We start from the raw sequence: 22,182 nt of genomic DNA, 5'->3' as shown, positions 1-22,182 counted from the left end.
GATAGAGTGGAGAGGAATAGACAGGTGGCTTCTAGGGTGGTGGCAATATTTTATTTCTTGGTTATACCACCGTTCATTTTGTGGCTCAGTGGTTAACCGCCCCTGGGTTCAATCCCTGGTACCACCTCTCCCCACAAAAAAAAGTGTTGTCCAGTAAGATTTAAATTTGAACTGATTAAAATAGAATAAAATAACAAATTTAGTTCCTTGTTCACCCTAACTACATTTAAAGTGCTCAGTAGCTCCCTAAGGCTAGTGGGGCTACTATATTGGTACTGTATTGGACAGTGAAGATGTTGGTGGTCACATCAAGTTCTATTGGACAGTGCTAGTCTGGAATGGCATACCTTTACAGACCTTTTTTTTTTTTTTTTTTTGCAGAGACAAACATAAGTCCACACTTCCTCATCTGTAAAGACAGAAAGCACCTCCCTCCCCACAGGCATATGTACAATCATTACATGGTTATTACTTGACTTCAGCAGTTCTTCCTACTTTTCTTAATCTCTCGATCTTTAAGTCAACAGCACACTCCACATGTACTCTATTTTAGCCCATCTTCCTCCTCTTCACTGATGATGATTCTTCATGCTAGGTTTAGTTCCCATAGTCCATGAAATGCCTAACTCCTTGTCACTACTTAGAGATTGTTTTGGAAACCTATGTTAACAAACAAGCTGGAATCTGATGGGCGATATGACTCTTTGTCCTGCTGAGTCATTGAATTGGCTGAAGGAAGGACTGTAGGGAGAAAAGCTGCATACAATCATTTCTATTAGAGATTTTGCTATTTTGGTATTGGCATGTCAAAAATAAGTCACTGTATGAACTGCTGGAACAATTTGGTGCTGGGAAGATGCCTTTCCTAGGCAAGATTTGAACTCCCAGTGTTTACTCTGAATTGTATTCTGCTTTGTTCTCTCAGAAAGATTAATTTTGCCTAATTTTAAAGCTTTGATTTTTTTTTTTTTTTTGAGAAAAAGGAAAAAGGTTTAGGTTTATTGCTTTGCTAGCAAAGGAGAAACACAGGGAATTCCTGTCCCAAAAGCTGTGATTCTGCCTGTCCATAGGGATACAGTTAAAGCATCAAGTGAACCCCTATCACAAAATCAAACTCATGGCATTAAAAAAAATTGTAAGATATGAAAAATTTAGTTTCTATCAAAATAGGTTCCTGCTCTCATAATGTTAGGTTAAAAAAGTATAAATTTACTGGAATTTTAAAACAAGAAACTGACTGGGCCTCTCAGCACACGCCTGTAATCCCTGTGATTCCAGAGGTTGATGCAGGAGAATTGCAAGTTCAAAGTGAGGCTCAGCAATTTAGCAAGGCCCTGAGTAACTTAATGAGACCCTGTCTCTAAATAAAAATATTTAAAAAGGGCTGGGGATGTGGCTCAGTGGTTAAGTGACCCTGGGTTCAATACCCAATACCAAAAACAACAACTAAATAAAGGCAGAGCTGCATGTGCCCATCCACCCCTCTAATCCCAGAAATTTAGTGGCTAAGGTAAGAGGAGGATCACATGTTTGAGGCCAGCCTCAGGTAATTTAATGAGACCCTCTCTCAAAAAAAAAAAAAAAAAAAAAAATCAAAAGGGCACGGGTGTAGCTCAGTAGTATATAATACCTCTGGATTCAATTCCCAATAACACAGAAAACTGAAATAACAACAAAAAGCACCAGAGGCAGAGAAGATTTGTCAGCACAGAGAAGGCAGTGTTGTTGATGAAAGCTTGGTCCTGGTCGCCGATGCCAATCCAATAACAAGGACACCGTTTTGAGAAAAAGGAAAAAGACGGGTTATTGCTTTGCTAGCAAAGGAGAAACACAGGGGACTCCTTTCCCAAAGACTGTGGTTCTAGCTTTGATTCTTTTTATGGAGGCAAAAATAAATCTCTACCATCTAGGCCTTTTTCGCTTTCCCAGGATTATCACTAAAGTGTCTTTGATGTTATATTTTTATCCAGGAAGCAGACAAAACTTCTAGATATTCCAGCACCCACAGGATGAGTCTGAATCTGGTTGGCCAATGGCGATCAGGAAGAGCATTTAAAAAGCCTCAAAGCTTTTGCTTCAAGCTGTAGAGAAATGTAAACCCAAGCGCTGTTTATGCTCCCCCTTTAACCCCTCCCCCCAAACCTATGACTACTCGTTTGACTGTTCAGCAATTCTGATGCCAACGATTTACAACGGTGAGGAGCTGGGTCTGGTTGAGTACAGGACTGGGCATGGAGTCGGCACTCCGGTGTCTGACTCACTGCAGAGCTTGAGGAAGTCGCTCTTACCTCCCCCGTGTTGCCCCTCACCTGCTGGAGGTGGGAGGGCGGGGAGGGTTGTGCTGAAGAAAGTCCGTTTTGCATCTACTCACGCTATGGATGGGCAGACCTAAATAAAAAAGGACCCCCCCCCCCCCGCAGAGTGTCACAACAAATAAACCTTCAATGAATCCATGTGTCCAGCCTGGACTCCTGAGACCCTACCTGCCCACTCTAGCAGCACTGATGGACACTCGCGCTGGGGTGCCGGTGGTTTGGGCGTCTTGGAGCAGGCAGATCATACCTTTACCTCCGTTTGACAAGATAGCTTTCCACAACAGATACTAGAAACTGCCCACACCTGTCCAAGCAAAATTAACCCAACAGTTGCCATGAGACTTATTTTTCCTTCAACCTTCCATCCTAACTCCTGGGTTCTCCCGCGCCGCCAGGAAGGTGGGGGTGGGGAGAGAGGCGGTGATTAGTCACTCTCTGCGGTGCTCGCACCTTTTTATATTTGTATTGTTTTGTTGCCTTTAATACTCTCCCATCCAGAAAGTAGTACCCAAGTACACTACCCCTGCACCCCTTCTCAAAATCAGCTGGTGGGCAAACGCCTAAGTGGGATGGAGGGGGTCTATGTATGAGAGACAGGTGAGAAAACTACACCTGACCCCCCTAGACTGAAGCGGAGGAGCTGGGAGGAGCGGCTGACCCCTGAGTCCTAGGGCGCGACCCGCCGCAACGCTAGGCCGGGAGACTCAGCGCGCACGCGCAGCGACGGACGCCCCGCGCGTCCTCCTCGGGCTCCCCCCGCCCATACCACTCCTCCCCCGCCCCGGGTTCACCCCCTCGGGAGAGGGCGACGGGGCGCAGGGAGCGTGCGCGCGGCCCGCCCCGGGCGCGGGCGGAGAGGAGAAGGAGGGGCGCGCGCGGCTCCCAGCCCGCAGAAGCCGGGAGCCGCGCAGGAGGACGGAGCGCCAGCAGCGAGCCGCGCCGCGCCGGTAGGGGGCCCTGAGGCCCGGGGGGTGGGGGCTGTGCGGGCGGGCGGTGCGGAACTTCGCGCCTACCGGGCCCGGGTCCTGGCGAGACTAGGGACCCGGGACTCGTTCGACCCTCGTCTCTGGAAACTTTGTGCCGGCGAACCTACCTTCTCCCGGGCGGTCTGGCGTCCTGGAGGCAGTGTGGAGTGGAGAGGGGGCCCGGAGCCCTCCGCCGCGCCCCCTCCTCCCGGGACGTCGGCGCGCACCCCTGTTGCTCAGCAGCTGCCGCCGATGCGCCAGCCCAGGGACCCCGACCCTTTTCGCTATGCCACCAGCATCCTGGTCTGCTTCTCCCCTCTGACTCCTCTCGCCAGCCTCGCCATGGCCTTTCTACCTCCTCACCCCACCGTGAGCATCCACTTGCGGCGGATCTTCAGGAGCCGCGGAGGCTTTTTCCATCTTCCAAAGGTTTCTAGTGCATTGGTAGAAACAACTTGACTTTCAGCGATGCCAAGTATTCAACTTGAGTATTTTTCTGGTGTGCACGACACCAATAAATAGCTTTTAAAATTTCTCCTAAGTACCCTTGCTCCGGAGCGAAGTTGAGTTGTGTGAGGTGGGGGTGGGGGAAATGAGTGCTGTAGCCACCTTAAGTGGATTGTATAATTATATTTTATTTAGGTGGATGTTGCCAATGGTATCAGCCAGTGTTATGGTAACTGGGCATCCCGGAGGCAAGGGAAGGAGGAGTGACTTAAACATACAGTTTTACTGTGTAGGGATTTTTTTTTTTTTAACCACCTTGTACTTTCCACCCAGCAGGACCTTAAGGCATTTGGCGTGTGTTAACTCGTTAGCTGTTCATTATAGTTTATAAGAGGAAGGTGGAGAGCATTACCTTCCCGTTTTACAAATGCAAAAACGGAGGCAAAGAGCAAACTTCTGATTCTTGACTGTCCTTAGAGGAATAATGGACCGTAAGATTTAACCCAGAGTTTGCTGGAATTCCTCCCCCTAAGTAGCCACTCCGAAGTATAAATGGAACGTTGAAAAGTCTTCCCTTAAGATTGTACATTTCAATGAAAAAAGAGGCCAGTGATTAGCAGCCCCGTGAATGCTACTGCTACAAAGTTAAGTGACATCTGACAAGTCACAACTTCTCTGTTAATTTCCTGCTCTTTAAATGAAGGGAGCATAAGTACTGTATTCTTTGTAAAGTTGTGTGTGTGTAGGCTCCATTCCCTGGAGCTGAGTTTGGTTATTGTTACTTGTAGACTCATAAAGGTCCCCAGTCTGGGCTCCCTTGAGAAACACAGGGAATGAGGCACTCGCAGAATGAATTACCACCTCTTCTTCGCCAGAGACATCTTGAGAATTCACATCAGGCTGGGTGAGAGCTGCGAATTGAGAATTCCCAGGAGGAGGCAGGAAGGAGCCCTACACAGGCGGCTTGACACATGGGCCCCATTCCTGCCTCCAGCTCTGACTCACCTTCTGACGCTTGGGGGAGGAGAGATAGCTGCTTGGTATTTTTGGCTTTCCCCCATAAAACAGGAGACAGTTTCCTTCATTTCAAGCCTTAACATCAGTGTAGAAGGTGTCCCTGTTGAGTTCTCTCTGAAATCTTTCATATTGGTTGACTGCAGGTATGAATTCTGTGATGTTCTTTAATAGAATGGCATATATATATATGTGTGTGTGTGTGTGTATATATAATATCATTTAAAAAATTGGCCAGGTATACAAGTACAACAAATCCTTTAAGATCTTAGCATAAAAACTAACATTTTAAAAAGATGGGCATTAGGAAGGGAACTGTTTGATGGATTCTTTTACAATAGGGATTTTGTTCTAAGACAAGGGGGATTAAAAATATGTTTTTCCAATATCACAAGAAATGCTTTAATTATTCTCTGTGTAAAAATTGAAAGTTTACCAATAGGTTATAGCTTTCTTTTGGACATCTTTCTCAAAAGTAACTGCTGTGTCTGTCTATATTGGTTTGTGTTATCCTTCAGACTTTTCTCAGCATCTTCATAAATGTCTATTGCACAAAGTGAATATCTAGCTGAAATTAATTATTTTACAGTTGTCTGGTTCTGTTTATAGAGATTTTATTTCAGTCCAGAATAAGCAGCGTGCTTTTTTTTTTTTAGTTCTAGATGGACACACTATATTTATTTATTTATTTTTATGTGGTGCTGAGGATCCAACCCAGCACCACATAAAAATGAATAAATAAATATAGGGCCTCACACCTGTGAGGCAACCGCTCTCCCACTGAGGTACCACCCCAGCCCCAAGCAGCATGCTTTTTAAGTACAACTGATTGTAAAGTTTTATTAACCCTGATGGCATGGTGGTATTTCTGAAGGCAGTAGGTAAATGATCTCTTTATAAACAACTTCAAAGTAATTGAATCATTATGATCCTTACTTTACTCTCAGATGCAAATGAAAACTTTCCCATAAAAAGAAATCTAAGACTAGGGTGTTCATCATGTCTTTGCTTAAAGGAGGCACAAAAGGTAGTGGAAGGCCGGGAGAGTTGCTAAAGCAACAAGGTGTAAACTTACAGAGCTAACATTTAAGGTGGTAGCTTTATTATTTATGAAAGCTTCAGAGGGTGAAGACAAAGGAAAGTGTTAATGGTTGTACAGTTCAAGTAGGTAATTTCAAGAAATGAGTGAGTTAAGTTCATATCAGCAGTTTATGCACTTATGTAGGAAATATTTTTTGAACTTTTACCATGCCAAAGGTACTGTGATGAATATCAGGGTAGAAGGCAAATAAGGTCCCTGGCATTATGAAGCTGATAGGCTCATAGTAACATTCAGAGAGGAAGTATTCTTTCCAGACTGGCCAGAGTTGTAATGGTTCTGAATTTCTGGAAATCAACATTATATTTATTTAATCTTTTAAATTGTGAATTATAACATGAAGAAGAAGGAGGTATAAAACAAATGGGTAAATTGATAAATTATTTTAAAGAAAACTCAAGTGTAACTAATCATCTTGCAAGTCGAGAAGCGTCCTCTCCCTGTTCTTTCCTAAGGACAATAGGTAACCTAGCCAGTGACTACCCTGGTTTTTATGAAAAAAAATATCCTTTCTTTTCTATAGTTTTTGTCTTCTAAATAGCATAGTTGTTTTTGCTTGTTTTTCACCTCTATAAATAAAATCGAGTGAGTAGTCTTTTGGATTTTTTTCTTTTGGTTAATATATAATGCTGTAAAAAGTATATATATAATTGCTGCAGCATGCTCTTTTTAAAAATTCATCCACATTGTTGCCTGTGACTCTAACTCGTTTATTTTTGTATGACCTCCCACCAGTTGTCTATTATTGAGGGACATCTGGATTGTTTCTGATCTTGGGCAATTATGTCAGGTGTGCATATTTTTAGCTTTACTAATTGATGCTTTTTGCCCAAAGTAATTGTACCAATTTTCATTCTTGCATTGGTGTCTGCCTTGAATCTATAATCCAGTATATTTGCTGTTTAACCACAATATGCTTGCATACTTCTTAAATGAATAAATAAATGACACTTGTGTAGTCTGCAGTACGTTTATATTTACTTCTGTTTAGTTACATAGTTTGGACTAACATACTGCCCAAACCCTAGAAGTGTTTTTCCATTGTGTTTGGTTGACAGATGCCCACTAGAATCCATCCATTGGTTTTTTTTTTTTTTTTTTTTTTTTAAGATAGATGACTAGTTATAGAAAATTGAACTACGCAAAATGCAGACTGGAAATAAAAGTGTCTAGTACCTTGAAACCTTTTAAAGGTCTTGAGTGAATCCTACTTCTGGTGAATGCTTGCCTGAGCCCAGCTCTGAATATAGAACAGTGAGTGTATCGTGGGTGCAGGAGCTTGGGCCTATCCTTATTAAAAGTACCTTAGGACAGGGACTCACACATTGTGTGTATACACACATTCCCTACGGGGCAGGGGGGATAGATTATTAAATTCAGGTACTTGTCCCTTTCTTTTCCTATGAGCAGAATGTTATATACATCTGTAGGTTTTTACTAGTTGCTCTGGGGTAGGGGGAATGATGGAAGAGCCCAAAGGACCTGAGATTTATAGTTCATTTTTATTTCTTTTCTTTTCTGTGTTTATTTACATAGATCACAATTTTTTTGTTTGTTTACTAAAGTTTTTTTTTCCCCAGATCTTCCAATCATAATGTAAAAAACCACATACATATAAATTGGAATTTTTTAAGAAAAGATGATGGGAGGTGGATTAAAAAGCATTGTTGGAACCTTTTAATTTGAGTGATAAAGGAAAAGATCCTGCTCGTGTGCTTTGATATCCCCTTGGCCTTCCAGGGGCTGCCCAGGTCACTGCCAGGGACCTGCTCAAGTCACTGCTGGGCATCCCATCCAGCACACCTGGACACATGGAATTCCTGCTCATAACTTAAACTGACAGAGCAACTTCTTATCCCCTTTGGTCAGCTTTTGCATTCCCCTTGCCTGTATTGAAGTCTCAAGACTTCAGTTGATAAAAGGGCTCTTTTGAAATTCATAGTTAACTACTGGGCTGGCTTCTGCCTTTGTCCAGTTTCATCATGGATGGTCCTGGCATGTTTTCTTTTTTACTTCTTAGGTCATTAAGTTTGTGTGTACATATGATAATACTCTTTTTGTTTGGTTTTGAGGTGCTGGGGATTGAACCCAGGACCTTGAGTATACTAGGCAAATGCTCTACTACTGAGCTATACACCCCAAGCACAAGAAAACTTTTTTTTTTTTTAGGCAAAAAAGAAAACTTTTTTTTTTTGTTTGTTTGTTTTGTTTTATTTTGTTTTTGTTGGTGCTGGGGATTGAACCCAGAGCCTTGGGCATGCAAGGCAAGCACTCTACCAACTGAGCTATGTCCCCAGCTCTTTAGTTGTAGTTGGACACAATACATTTACTTTATTTTTATGTGGTGCTGAGGATTGAACCCAGTGCGCTCCGCACATGCTAGGTGAGTGCTCTACTGCTGAGCCACAACCCCATCCTCAAGAATATTCTTTTTTTTTTTTAACTAGAAAATTTTGTTCCCGTTGACTGGTAGAAATTTGTGTGGCCAAGAGAATGTGTGAAGTTCTGGCCTTTCTCAGTTGGAAGATGACCTTTCTGGAAGTTCACGAAAGCACTGGTGAAAAGAAAGGCAGGAAGAATACTGCGAATACACAAGTTACATACAAACTAGAAATAAAAAAAAATTTTTTTTTTTTTATCTTACTATGGTTTGAACCCAGGGCCTCTCATGTGCTAGGCAAGCACTCTAGTACTGAGCTGCCTCTCCATTAACTTTTTAAATTTTATTTTGAGACAGAGTGTTGCCAAATTAGGTTGGTGTTGAATTTGTTATTCTCTTATCTCAGTGCTGTGGGCCCCCTTCCCCCTTAGTAGCTGGGACTATAGTTATATGTCACTGGTGCCCAGTGAAACCAAGATTTTTAATTAAGAATTTTGCTGATGTATCTGTTGGGGCATGCTAGTATCTTTGACAGATTTTTTTCACTAAACAACTTGTTATTCTATTCCCATATGAAGAGTACTTCCATGTGCAGGCCAGAGACTGGAAGCGGATTTGGATGGACAGCTGTTCCTAGTAGTTCATTTTCTTCTATTAAAAGTAATTTTGGAAGCCAGGCTTGGTGGAGCGTGCCTGTGATCCCAGCAGCTTGGGAGACTGAGGAAAGAAAATCATAAATTCAAAGCCATCCTCACAATCGTGAGGCACTAAGCAACTTATGAGACTCTGTCTCTAAATAAAATACAAAACAGGGCTGGGGATGTGGCTCATTTGTCGAGTGCCCCTGAGTTCAATCCCTAGTACCAAAAAAAAAAAAAAGAAAAAAGAATAGTATTAATAATTAATAATTTTGGATCCTGGGACTGTTGCTCAGCTTGCCTAACATGTGCAAGACCCTTGGTTCAGTCCCTAGCACCACAAAAAAGATGGACAGGGATGGAGCTCTGGTAGAGCTCTTGGCTAACATATTGGAGATCCTTAATATTATTTTTGGAGTGTTACATGCTAGAAATACAGAATCCTAGACCTTCGTCTCCCCCTCCCCAAATTCTGATTAATTAGATCCCGAGTGGAGTCTAGGAGTCTGCAGTCTAACAAGCAGGTGATTTTGATGTAAGGCATCTTAGCACCACACTTTGAGCAATACAGTTTACTATACCATGATGGTTTTATAATGTACTAATTTCAACCAGGTTTGGTAGCCTTCTTCTGTAAAAGGCCTCCTAATAAATATTTAGCTTCTGGGCCATGGCGGTTTTTGTTGCAGCTACTTAACTCTGCCATTGTAGTCAGAAAGCAGCCGCAGTTAATATGTAACAAATGAGTGTGGCTATGTTCCAATAGAACATAATTCGTGAATGCTGAAATTTGAATTTCATGGAATTTTTATGTGCCAAAGTACTGTTCTTTTGATGTTTTTCCCCAACCAACTAGAAAATGACTAAATGATTCTTAAATCATGAGTGATACAAAAACAAGTGGTGGACCCAGGCTATTCTTGGTTGACACCTGATTGGAACAAGAATAAAGTTCAGATGCCATTGCATCCTCTTATGGAATATGAATAGCAATATAGAAAATTTTTTAACATTTAATAATACAGTCTTCTAATGGGGCCTGTGTATATGTATTTTTAATTCTTTTTAGATATACATGACAGTAGAGTGTATTTTGACATATATACATGGAATATACCTTCCCATTCTTGTGGTTGTACATGATGTGGAGTTACACTGGTCGTGTATTCATATATAAACATAGGAAAGTTATGTCCGATTCATTCTACTGCCTTCCCTATTGCCATCCCTCTCCCTTCCCTTCATTCACTTTGTCTAATCCATTGAATTTTTCTCCCTCATCTGTGTATATTATCTTTTTTACCTTTTTTTTTTTTTTTGTCTTATTTTGTTAAGACATTATTTTTTCAGGAGATTGTTAAGGCCACTGGAATAATCGGGAGCCTCTGCCTTTTGACTCAAGTTCAGCTTAAAATTCAGTTCCTCCCTTTGCTATATGTTGGTTCAGATACCCAGTTGCCTTCAGAGGGCTACTGGTCTGTTGTCTCTCAGTATGAGAGGATGTGGGGCAAGAGACTTTATTTATTTTTGGTACTCAGTGTGGAACCCAGGGGCACTCTACCACTGATCTACATCCTCGCCCTTTTTATTTTATTTATTTTTGTTATTATTATTTGTTCTACTTGTACATGACAGCAGAATGCATTTCAATTCATCATACACAAATGGAATGCAACATTTCAATTTTCTGGTTGTACACAGTGTAGATGCACCATTTGTGCAATCATACATGTACCTAGGGTAATGATGTCCATATCATTCTGCCATCTTTCGTACCCCCATAACCCCTCCCCACCCGCCCCTTTGCCCAATCCAAAGTTCCTCCATTCTTTCCATGCCCCCCACCCCCATCATAGATCAGCATCCACTAATCAGAGAAAACATTTGTCCTTTAGTTTTTTGGGATTGCCTTACTTCGCTTAGCATAATATTCTCCAATTCCATCCATTTACCTGCAAATGCCATAATTTTATTCTCTTTTAATGCTGAGTAATATTCCATTGTGTATATATACCAGTTTCTTTATCCATTCATCTATTGATGGACAGTAGTTTAGCTATAAACATTGGTGTGGCTGTATCGCTATAGTATACTGATTTTTAAGTCCTTTGGGTATATTGATTGGGTTGTTTGGTTTTTTGGTATTTAGTCTTTTGAGTTCTTTATATATAATCGTGGAGATTAGTGCTCTGAGATGCATGTGTTAAAAATTTGCTCCCATACTGTAGGCTCTCTTTTTTCCTCAATGATTGTTTCCTTTGCTGAGAAGAAGCTTTTTAGTTTGAATCCATCCCATTTCTTGATTCTCAATTTTATTTCTTGCACTTTAGGAGTCTTGTTAAGGAAGTTGGGGCCTAATCTGACATGATGAAGATTTGGACCTACTTTTTCTTCTGTTAGGCGCAGGGTCTCTGGTCTAATTCCTAGGTCTTTGATCCATTTTAGTTGAGCTTTGTACATGGTGAGAGATGGAGGTTTAATTTCATTTTGCTACATATGGACTTCCGGTTTTCCCAGCACCATTTGTTGAAGAGGCTGTCCTTTTTCTCCAATGTATGTTTTTGGTGCCTTTGTCTCATATAACTATATTCATGTGGGTTGGTATCTGTGTCTTCTATTCTGAGAAATGGTCTTGCTAAGTTGCTCAGGTTGACCTCTTAAGTTGCTATCCTCCTGCCTCAGCTTCTTGAGTTTTGGGGATTATAGGCATGTGCCACCATACCTGGCAAGACTGCACTGTTTTTATCTCATCCTGCTCAGAAATTCTTATGGGTTTAATGCTTTTGATTTTTAAAGAAAAAATGGGAAATTAATGTATCAGTATTTCATATATGTTATTAATTTAGCATAAAATCACACACAAAAAAAGTGGAATTGGACCAGGTGCATGATGAAGAAGTGCTTGTAGGGAAATGGGTGAAATTCACTGCTGGAGTGTTGAGAATTTGATATGTCCTATGAGATATCAAAGGGTAAGGTGATCAAAGGGTGATTATTAACTCAGATCTTCTCCTATGAACTTAATTCTAATTGGCAAATTCCTTTTTTGTTTTCTTTAAAATAATGAACTTTCAAGAATTGAGATATTTTTTAAAAAATGTTTTTATTTATTTTTATGCAGTGCAAGCATCAAACCCAGTGCCTCACACATGCTAGGCAAGTAAGTGCTCCTTACAAAAATATCTGAGACCTTACAAAAGTATCTGCATTTTCTGGTCCTGCTTCTCGGAGGTCACTAATAACTTTGGCAATTTTTTTGCTGATTTGTGATTTTTTTATTTTTATTTTTTTTTTTTAGGTACTTTGCCTCTCAGGATTCTGACTTATAAAAATCAAAGTTATCCAAGTGTCTATGATTCACTTTTAATTTTTACCTCTTACTCCTGTAAGATTTTAAAATACTATTTGTGTAAGTGGTTGCACAAATTGGTTTGTGGTTATCATTAAGCAAGGGTAATGTAAGTAATGTAATTGTAGACATTTGCAGGCATTTTCTTGGTTCAGTTTTATCAGATTTTTTTTTACTTAAAAATCATAGCACCAGCAGTTTAGGATTTTGGGAGATTAATTCCTAGATTATAGATAAAGCACAGACTGATCTTATGTTCCTTAATTCGTTTCTCTTTGCAATTTTTACTTGTTTTCCCCAAGGAAATGTACATTTCTGTAGTCTTTAGTTTGGTTGGTCTGTTGTGGTCAGGTTGTATGACTGATCAACCATGGACTGCTCATGGAAGGAGGGTTCTGGTCCCAGAGGGGCTACTGATTTTCTGTCTAGAGTCTGGGAAAGCCTCTTAACCTCCATTTACCTCTGATACCTCATCTGGGAGCGAAGACAGCAGAATGATACTAATCTGGGAAAAGCTCAGCAGGCTCATGTGGCTTAAAAAGGGCAGGTGCTCTAGCTTGCTTCAGGAAGTTCCTTGAGATAGTGAGGTAGATGAATGAGTGGCACTGGTCACTTTACTATGTATACAGTGACTTGGGATCTTGTTCTGTAGGTTTTGGGATGGTCCCTGAAATTCTTTCTATCAATGCTATTAGGCCTTTGGTCACCTCTTTTGAGTAGTGCAGACAGAAATGGATTGGAGAAAGCCTGATAATCTAAAGACACCTATGGTTTGAGTGTCTCTCCTAGAGGTTCATGTGCTGGAGGGTTGGTCCTTAGTGTGGTACTTTTGAAGCGGTGGAGTCTTTGAGAGGTTGGGTCTATTACAAGGTAATTGGGTCATGAGGGCATTGCCCTGGGAAGGATTAGGGATTAATGCTGGTCTTGGAGTGAATTCTCATGAGAGCAAATTTTATAAAAAGCAACACTTGACCCTTCCTGGTGTCTAGCTTCCTGTTTTGCCATGTGATTTCTCCCCCTCTCCAGTGCTCCCACCATGAGATGCCATTGTCATGTTGTCATATAGCCCCAGGAGCCCTCAACAGAGGCTGAACAGATGGAGCTGCCTAATATTGGACTTTTTGTCCTCCAAATCTGTAAGCTAAATAAATCTTTTCTGGGGAATGGGGAGAGATATGAAGAGAATGTTTTGGGATTGAATGCAGGGCCTCTTGCATGCTAGACAAGAGTTCTGCCACTGAGATAATACCCCCAGTCACCCCTGCTCCTTTTTTTTCAGTACTAGGGATTAAACTGAGGGTCTCATGAATGCTATGCAAGTGCTGTACTACTTAGTACATTCCCAGCCTATTTTGAGACAGTCTCACTAAGTTGCCCAGGTTGGCCTCAAACTTGCCATCTTCCTGCCTCAGCCTCCAGGTAGCTGGGATTATAGTCACCTGCCACTGTGCATGGTGCACCATCTCTTTAAGATAATCAAATCTAGCAGTGTTATATCTTGTTACTTTTATGTTCCCTGTTCTACTTTGTGTTGCTGTGTAACATAATCCCAGAACTCAGTGGTATAAAATAACTATCTGTATTATGCTCACAGATCCTATAGGTTAGGTCAGGAATTTGAACCTTATAGGGTGGGGACAGTTCGGTGGCCGGCCGCTTGAATGTCAGTGAAGTGTCTTTACTCACATATATCTTGGCTATCACCAGGGCTATTGATTGGATCACCCACATATGGCTTTTCCATGCATAGCTCTGTTGAGCTAATTTGGTTTTCCTCACAGCATGGCAGTTGAGTTGCAAAAGCAGATCTCAAGAGAACAAGGTAGAAAGAAGTATGTGGCATGTTAGTAAGCATCATTTCTACTGTTTTCTTTGGGCTCAGGCAGTTGGGAAGGTTTCTCCAGGTTCAAGGGCAGGAGATACCATCTAACATTGGATAGGTGGAATGTCAAGATTATACTGTAAGAACTTCATGTAGGGCAGGGCATGGAGGTACAAGCCTGTAATCCCAGTGACTTGGACTTGTCAAGTGGAAGGAAGCAGGAGGATTGCAAGTTTGAGGCTAGCCTCAGCAATTTAGTGAGACCTCAGGCAACTTAGCAAGACCCTGTCTTAGAATAAAAAATAAATAAGTAAAAGGGACTGGAAATGTAGTTTAGTGGTAAAGCACCCCTGGTTTTAATCCTCAGGACCAATAAAATGTCTTGTAGGATGGGTATTGTGTCCATCTCGGCAAATACATTTTGCAGCAGTCTGCAACAACATTTAGTATTGAACACGGCACGGATTCAGCAAACACTGTTGTATGGGTGAGTGATGAGTAATTTAAACATTTAGTTGGGCAAGGAACAAATTTAAAATTGCAATTCCAGATGTGGTACTCAAATGAATATGTGTACCTTCATCTTTAATAGTTATTGATAGTGTCTTTGCCATCCTCATTCTATTCCAACATGGAAGATACATGAATTTATCATGTGGAACTAAGTTCTTAAAATCACTGCCTTGGCATGTTTTTTTTTGTTTTTTCCTTTCTCCTGTGCTCATGATGTGGCCAGCTTGTCTCCTCCTTTGGACTGTGGCATGTTCCACATCCATCAGCTGGCTGGTATCTTACAATGATGGGCTTTTGTTAAGTTTAGCAAGTGTCATGTTAAGGGGTTAGAGTCCACTTGTGGTCATTGAGATGGGCAGGTTGGTCACCACTGCATAGGCAGTTGCTTGGTAGCTATGTGTCACACTGGGGGAGGATGTGGCTAAACAAAAATGGTACTCTTCAGTCTTTAGCTTTATGTGTATGATGTGTATTTAACTTCATGTCCAAACACTAACATATCAGTTAATTAATCTGATGGGTGGCCTTGTCTTCAAATATAAGATGTTGTGCTGCTTCAGCCAACCGCTGAGGCTTTTCAGGTGTCTGAGGACAATTGGTGAATATCTTTTACTTCATTTTACTTGGACATGAATATTAGTCAATATTTGTTTGACTTTTTTTTTTCCTATATTTTTTAGTTGTAAATTGATCATTTATTTATTTATATGCGGTGCTGAGGATAGAACCCAGAGCCTCACACATGCCAGGCAAGTGCTTTACCACTGAGCCACAACTCCAGCCCCTGAATTTTATTCTTAATGTTCTATCAGAAAGTTACTTTTCTTTAATGAAGGATTGCCACATTGTGATTTTATTTTTATTTTATAAGAGTGAATATCTTAACTCTTCCCCCAGTGGAATACATTTCTGATTTAATAATGACAGTGAATTAAAAAGTAATGTTATGACAGTACAGGCTAAAATGTTTCTTTTTTAAAAAGAATGACTTCAAGGTGTTTGTTTATTTTTTTATGCATGCCATATTGGAAGCTGAAGCAGGGGTGCTGTACCACTAAGCTACATCCTAAATCCTTTTTATTTTTGAGACAGGGTCTTGCAAAGTTGCCCAGACTGACCTTGAACTTGTGATCCTCCTGCCTCAGCCTTCTGAGTAGCTGGGGTTACAGATGTGTGCCACCATGCAGTTTGTTTTTTTAAAAAAGAATTATGCATTAATGGAAGGAGAAAATGTGATTTCGTGAGCTTTTCTCAGTATAAAATAGTGACGGTGTAAACCTCTAGTATTCTGACCCTCTGAAATTCCTAAAGCCAAAAATATTTTAGATAATTTTATATTCTCTGGCACCATTGTGACCATTTTCTGCTTGTTCAACATGAGAAGAGAAAGCAGTAAGTAGAATTTTAATTCTTTAACTGCTGATTCTAGTGGTGGTTATCTAGAGAAAGAGAAGGAAAAGTAGCCCCTGATGGCACTGGGGTGGATGCTGTGAATAGGCTGGGACCCCAGATAGCACTTCCCAGAGGCACCATCAGTGTGGATGCTGGTGCTAACCTCAGGACTGGTGCTCTTGTACCAAAGAGAGCAAGCAGCTGGTAGGTTATGGATTATTGAGATTATAGGTGGCTGGGCAGATACTAATTCTATACTTTGGTTAGCATTTAATGCTTGATGCTTATTATTCTAAGAGTTCAGCATCATTTTTAAAAAAGTATTTTTTAATTATAAACAGACACAGTAACTTTATTTTATTTATTTATGTGGTGCTGAGGATTAAACTCAGTGCCTCACACGTGCCAGGCAAGTACTCTACCACTGAGTCACAATACCAGTCCTCAGCATCATTTTGACAAGACATTTCTTATAGCTTGTTAGAAAAAAAAAATCCAAAAAGCAATAATTAAAAATCCCCCTAACCTTCTGGGGTTGGTGTAGGACAGCTCTTCCTTTCTGTGTTTAATACTACCTCACCTCCATCCTCCTGGCTAGGAAAGCATTTTTCCCTCCAAGAAGTGAATGCAGTTGAACACCTTGGAGCTGCATGGATGTTCTGTGTCCTCTGACCACCCTCATCCCGGACACCATTGTGCTGTAGCACGAGTGTCATGTTCTCTCAGAGCACCATGCCATCTTTTATCTCTCAGATATGGGCCAGACTCTCCTAATAGATCTCCTTTCTGTCTTCTGGTACACATTTACTAAGTTGATTTTGATGCAACTGTGATGTAATACCCATGGGTTTTTTTAAAGAAATTTCTTTATGATCAAGTTCTGCTAATCTTAGAAATGGACCAAACTAGGGCTTCTTGTTGTGACCATCCTGGGACTGTTCCTGGACTCCTCCTCTGCTGTGAGGAAGTCTGTCTGTGACCAAAAGGTGGCTGTGGCAGCTCTCTATTTTGGACACTAGATAAAACTGGAACACCTCCGCCCATCTGGGCCTAGTCTTTTTTCTGTAAGTAGCATTTAAACATGTTCTTAGGCAGGTACAAGACCCCTCTGTGGCACTGCAGGTGCTGACTGGTGGTGTTAGAACCCTGCAAGCTGGGTAATGAGGGCACAGCTGCCCCACACCATCCACAGAGAAGACGTGTGGTCTAGAGCTAGAAACTGAGCACCTTGGATCTTTTCCTGTCTTTTTAAAAGCTTGTCTTCTCCAAGTTGCAGTCATCTTGCTGTTTCTCACCTGGTATTGTCCAGTCTGTAAAGGGGGTCAAGAGGATCTGTCAGAGGAGCATCTGTAGTATCTGCCCTCTGAGTGCTCTCTGGCAGAAGTTGTTTTTCTGAAACTGTGGACCAGCTTTGGCATTTTAAGCAGATTTGTTGGCACCAGATTGACTAGCAGCAGCAGGGATGGAGCATCTTGTCTGTCTCACTTGGATTCTGCCCTAAGGACTCACAGTCTGTTTTCCCTGCAGCACCAAATACCCTATCACTGTTCAACGAATGAGGTAACTGAAGCAGCCAGGCTTCCAGCCCTCCATTGCACAGCCATGGTCCCTCATGAAGCCCTTTCTGCAGAAAAGGCCAGTGAGCCTGGGCACCCAGCTCAGGAGGGCAGATGACTTCCAGTCGGTATAATTATCTGGGAGGACACAGAACCAAGTCCTTCCTAATTAGAAAACCAAATAACCTACTTGAATATTTGATTAGCATCTTCCAGATTTTCTTCAGTGAGGAGAGAGTCCCCAGCAGTTTGAAGGCCTAATTTTGTGTTTGTTACCACAGTGACTTTGCTTTTTAAACTGCCAGGAAAGAGTGTTCTGCTGTAGGGAAGCATGTATTCACCTAAGTTACTGTCCTGTTCATGTTTTACACCGAACACACCTTTCCTGATAAGAACAGATACTACACTTGATCTTAGCCAAAAGGCCGAGAAGCGATAACACACCTTTCCTTATGTGACTACCTCCTTGTGCCTCCTCATGATGCAGTTTTACCTGCAGCCCTGGTTGTACCCCTGTGCATGAATTAGTCATCTGGTGAGGGCCCCCACAGAGGGGTGTAACCTTGGGTGAGCCAGCACTGATACTAGGAGCTGTCAGATACAGCACTCTTATGCCTCAGTCTTGAATAGGGGATCTTGCAGCGCCCCACCCCAGCTACTTCTGCAGTTGTTCTCAGTGTGTGTCACTAGCCAGTAGCTTCAGCATTACCTGGGTATTGCAGATTCTTGAGCCCCACTCTGGATGTACTGGATCAGATTGGGGCAGGGCCCAATGATCCATGTTTTAACAAGCCCTCCAGGTGATTTTGATAGTTTGAAGACTGCATTATAATGATATAACCATGTTTTGATATTTTTTTTTTAAATCTTTGGGGCCTAATGTGTGCTAGTAAGCACACTACTGCTGAGCTAAGCTCCAGCCCTTCAGGTTTTCTTTTAACCTATTGTTTTTTTGAGGCGGGATCTAGAGTCTAGAAAATGCAAACTGTAGTAACAAATAACTGATCAAAAGTTGCTTGAAAATGAGGGAAAGGGTAAGGGAGTGAATTATAAAGGAATATGAACTTGGGGGGGATTGTTTTGAGGTCACAGTGTCTTGAGTATATCTATATGTCAAAACTCAGCAAGTTGATTAAATCACACAGCTGTCTGTTATTTACACCTCCACAATGCTATAAAAAAATTTAAAGTGATACTTACCTGGGAAAGGCAAGGGACCAAGTGAGAAGAACACATTTTTTATGATGTTCACAGGTTCTCATCATATTGTTACATAAATGAGTAAAATAAGAAGGCTAACATGAAAACAAAATGGAATTTGCTCTCCTGAACACCATCATTGCTTGCAGCTGGCATTGGTGGCTAAAGCCCTGCTGCCTGTGAAACTGTCCTCAGTGCCGTGTTCAAAGACAACACTCCTGGCCATTCCCCTCCTCCCCCATCTTAGATCTCCCTGTATTGTCCTCCACTGTTAGTCACATGTCTGCTCATCTTTCCTTGCATCTTGCATAGCCTTTCTGCCCGATGTGGTATCCAGCCCAGATCCTCACTCTCCTGGGTTAGTTGAGGGTACCAGGAAGAAACTGGATCAATTTTGCATCTTTTACAGACCTAGTGAAAGGGGCATTCTGCAGTGTTTTACATTTCATTGATATGGTCTCTGAATTATTGTATTAAACATTTATACACCACGGTTACTAATAAAAAGCTGAGACTTAGGTTGACTTTTTCTTTTTTTTTTTTTTTTAGTACTGGGGATGGAACCCAGGGGTCCTTTACTGCTGAGTTACATTCCCAGCTCATATGTTGAGACAGTCTTGCTATTTGCTGAGGCTGATGTCAAACTTGTGATCCTCCTGCCTCAGCCTTCCAAGCAGCTGGGATTATAGGCTTGCACCATTGCACCTGGCTTTAGATTGATATTTCTTAGCAGTGCATTCTTTGGATGCAATATTTAGGAGGACTTCTGCTTCCTAAATTTATTCCAGTCAAACTAGATTTAGTAGTAAAAACCCAGGGGGAATTTTTCCCCCTCAATATGGGGATTGAACCCAAGACCTCACGCATACTAAGCTAACCCTTTACCACTGAGCTCCATTCCTAGCCCCAGGGGAAATTCTGTGAACTTCCTGACAGGCTGTGTCCTTGCTTCCTTGTCTTCCTGCAGATCTGAATTTTATCCACTGTAATCAGCACTGCTCACCTAAGAATTTCTGGATCCAGACCAAGGGCTCCAGCATTTACAGGATTCTGCAGCAAGTGAGTGGCCGCAGCATTACCTCTGTAGAACCTGGGGATATTGAGCACTATAGTCTTCCTGTGGTATCTAGGTGTGCATGATATACTTCCCAGTGGGCAGACTATAAAGCATTGTGACTTTGCAATGAGAGAAACTGATACACCCAAAATCTCAAGAAACTAATAGTTTTCTTTTCTGTGATTATTAATACTCTTTATAGTAAGCATGTACTCATGAGAGTGAACTATATTAATTTTAGTTCCAATATATTTGAAGCCAATAGGATTCACTTGAGAGCTTAGAATTGGCCGAGGAAGGTAGTTACCATTTAGCTCTACCCAGGATCAGGTCAGGTCAGGTCAGGTCAGACGCCCATTTAATTTATAGGAATGAACTTTTAAGACCATGGCCTTCAGATTGCCTAGGATTTTTTCCATGGAAATGCCACAGCACATTACCCAAATTTAATTGGATTTCCAATGTGTTCATGTGTCACAAATATGATAGGAAATAGTTGTTTTTAATAATAAAGGAATGAGGTGATCTGGCTTTTCTGTTTTGATCCAATTCAGTATCTTTTTAGTCTATAAAGGTGGATCACTAAATACTTAATCTAATGTGAGGTCCATTTTTGCTTTTGTAAGATCTCTGGGTCTGGAATTAGATTTAGGAAAATACAGCCACCATAGCTGCGGGAGTAGGCAAAGTATGAGAACATGACTATCGGGAGATGAAAATTTCTGATTTCTAATCAACGTGGAATGCCATTCCCTTTAGTAGGGGCAGGGCCCTGCAAGATGGTTCTTCAGGAACTAGTTGGGCCTGTTTCTTCTGTCTTTAACTTTTCTGAAAATAGGATGACTAGTTCCACTTAGAGCTGAGTTTTATGTTGATTTTACATATTGGGGTCTTAGGCTACCTGTTAATCAATAGAAAATGATTTTTCTTCATTCTATTATAGAAAATAATTTCTCACCCTTTCCCCTTCCTACTTCACGAAACACTGCAGAAGGCTGTGATACATCAATAGCTTTTGAAGTACTGACAGATACCTGTATTTTGCAGGAAGGATATTGTGACTTAGGATTCCCTGGTGGAAGACAACCACACACTCTGGTCTTACCCCAACGATGCAAGTGTGACTGCTGGCATCTTCATGAGCTCCAGAGGTCACAGCACACTACCACGGACTCTCATGGCTCCTCGGATGATTTCCGAGGGAGATGTAGGAGGCATTGCTCAAATCACCTCCTCTCTCTTCCTGGGCAGAGGCAGTGTGGCCTCCAACCGGCACCTCCTCCAGGCTCGTGGCATCACCTGCATTGTTAATGCTACCATTGAGATCCCCAATTTCAACTGGCCCCAATTTGAATACGTCAAAGTGCCTCTGGCTGACATGCCTCATGCCCCCATCGGACTGTACTTTGACACTGTGGCTGACAAGATCCACAGTGTGAGCAGGAAGCATGGGGCTACCTTGGTGCACTGTGCTGCAGGGGTGAGCCGCTCGGCCACTCTCTGCATTGCCTACCTGATGAAGTTCCACAACGTGTGCCTGCTGGAGGCGTACAACTGGGTGAAAGCCCGGAGGCCTGTTATACGGCCCAACGTGGGCTTCTGGAGGCAGCTGATAGACTACGAGCGACAGCTCTTTGGGAAGTCTACAGTTAAGATGGTACAGACACCTTACGGCATAGTTCCAGATGTTTACGAGAAAGAGTCCCGACACCTGATGCCTTACTGGGGGATTTAATGCCACCAAAGCCTGCATCGGCAGCCCCCGAGCAGTACCAGCGTCTGCTACACACTGTCTGCTCCCCTCTTCATCTTTCTTTTCAAATTGTTGACTTTTGGTTCCCCCTTAAAAGAATTTTTAAATTGGGTGTGAAGTTTATTTTAAGAGAGAGGGAGGGGACATAGGGGAATGCATTTGTTGCTAGTAACATTTTTAAAACTAGCATTTTGAAATAGTGTTTATGAAAATCTTTAACTGGCTTTTAATCATTTTTAACAATTTGAACAGTTTAATAAGCTGTTTGGTTCTGCTTTTGGCACCGTGGCAGGTGCAGGAACAACTCAGTGCAAACATCACTATGGGTCCTGACCAACCCTTTAAACAGGCTTTGCCCATGGCTGCCCACCAAACAGATGCTTAGAGAAGACTGATACCAGCTTCAGTCTCTACTGGATTAGCTCTCTTTCCTTTCTCATTATTTAGTGACTCTGTAAGTTAAAATAACACTAACCTTTATTATTTAGTTGATAACTACAATGAAATCTGCTGCAAAAACCCTCTTGAAATCAATGTGCCCAGGATTATATTAGCATTATTTTTAATAAATATATCTGCTTAACAGAACTTTTACTAATTTGGGGGTGTGTATGTATGTGCATGTGTTGACAGTGGAAGATGATATCCAATAACTGCTAACCTATGGCTCTAATGACAACTA

The 22,182-nt window shown here is 41.6% G+C and overlaps 1 protein-coding gene and 1 pseudogene across 2 annotated transcripts; one reads left to right on the top strand and one right to left on the bottom strand.

The window, feature by feature from the left end:
- Window positions 1-3,188: 3,188 nt before the first annotated feature.
- On the top strand, window positions 3,189-22,088 carry Dusp14 (dual specificity phosphatase 14). Of its 2 annotated transcripts, none has more exons than XM_027950295.2 (3): window positions 3,189-3,262; window positions 19,658-19,749; window positions 20,795-22,088. In XM_027950295.2, the coding sequence occupies exon 3, from the start codon at window positions 20,886-20,888 to the stop codon at window positions 21,480-21,482; it is 597 nt and encodes a 198-aa protein (XP_027806096.1). In that variant the 5' UTR covers window positions 3,189-3,262; window positions 19,658-19,749; window positions 20,795-20,885; the 3' UTR covers window positions 21,483-22,088. The 2 variants fall into 2 exon arrangements, with proteins under 2 accessions (XP_027806096.1, XP_071459110.1); XM_071603009.1 differs by lacking the exon at window positions 3,189-3,262 and adding an exon at window positions 12,184-13,343.
- Window positions 17,797-17,927, bottom strand: LOC114104303 (U2 spliceosomal RNA; annotated as a pseudogene).
- Window positions 22,089-22,182: the final 94 nt, after the last annotated feature.

Source organism: Marmota flaviventris, chromosome 17 (genome assembly GCF_047511675.1).
Source record: "Marmota flaviventris isolate mMarFla1 chromosome 17, mMarFla1.hap1, whole genome shotgun sequence".
Classification (NCBI taxonomy): Eukaryota; Metazoa; Chordata; class Mammalia; order Rodentia; family Sciuridae; genus Marmota; species Marmota flaviventris.
The sequence above is the reverse complement of the archived record's forward strand: the minus strand, read 5'-3'. Positions and strand labels throughout refer to the sequence as shown.

Bases quoted from the DNA above. Each gene is read 5' to 3' on its own strand.
- Dusp14 (XM_027950295.2), top strand. From the start codon at position 20,886: ATGAGCTCCAGAGGTCACAGCACACTACCACGGACTCTCATGGCTCCT.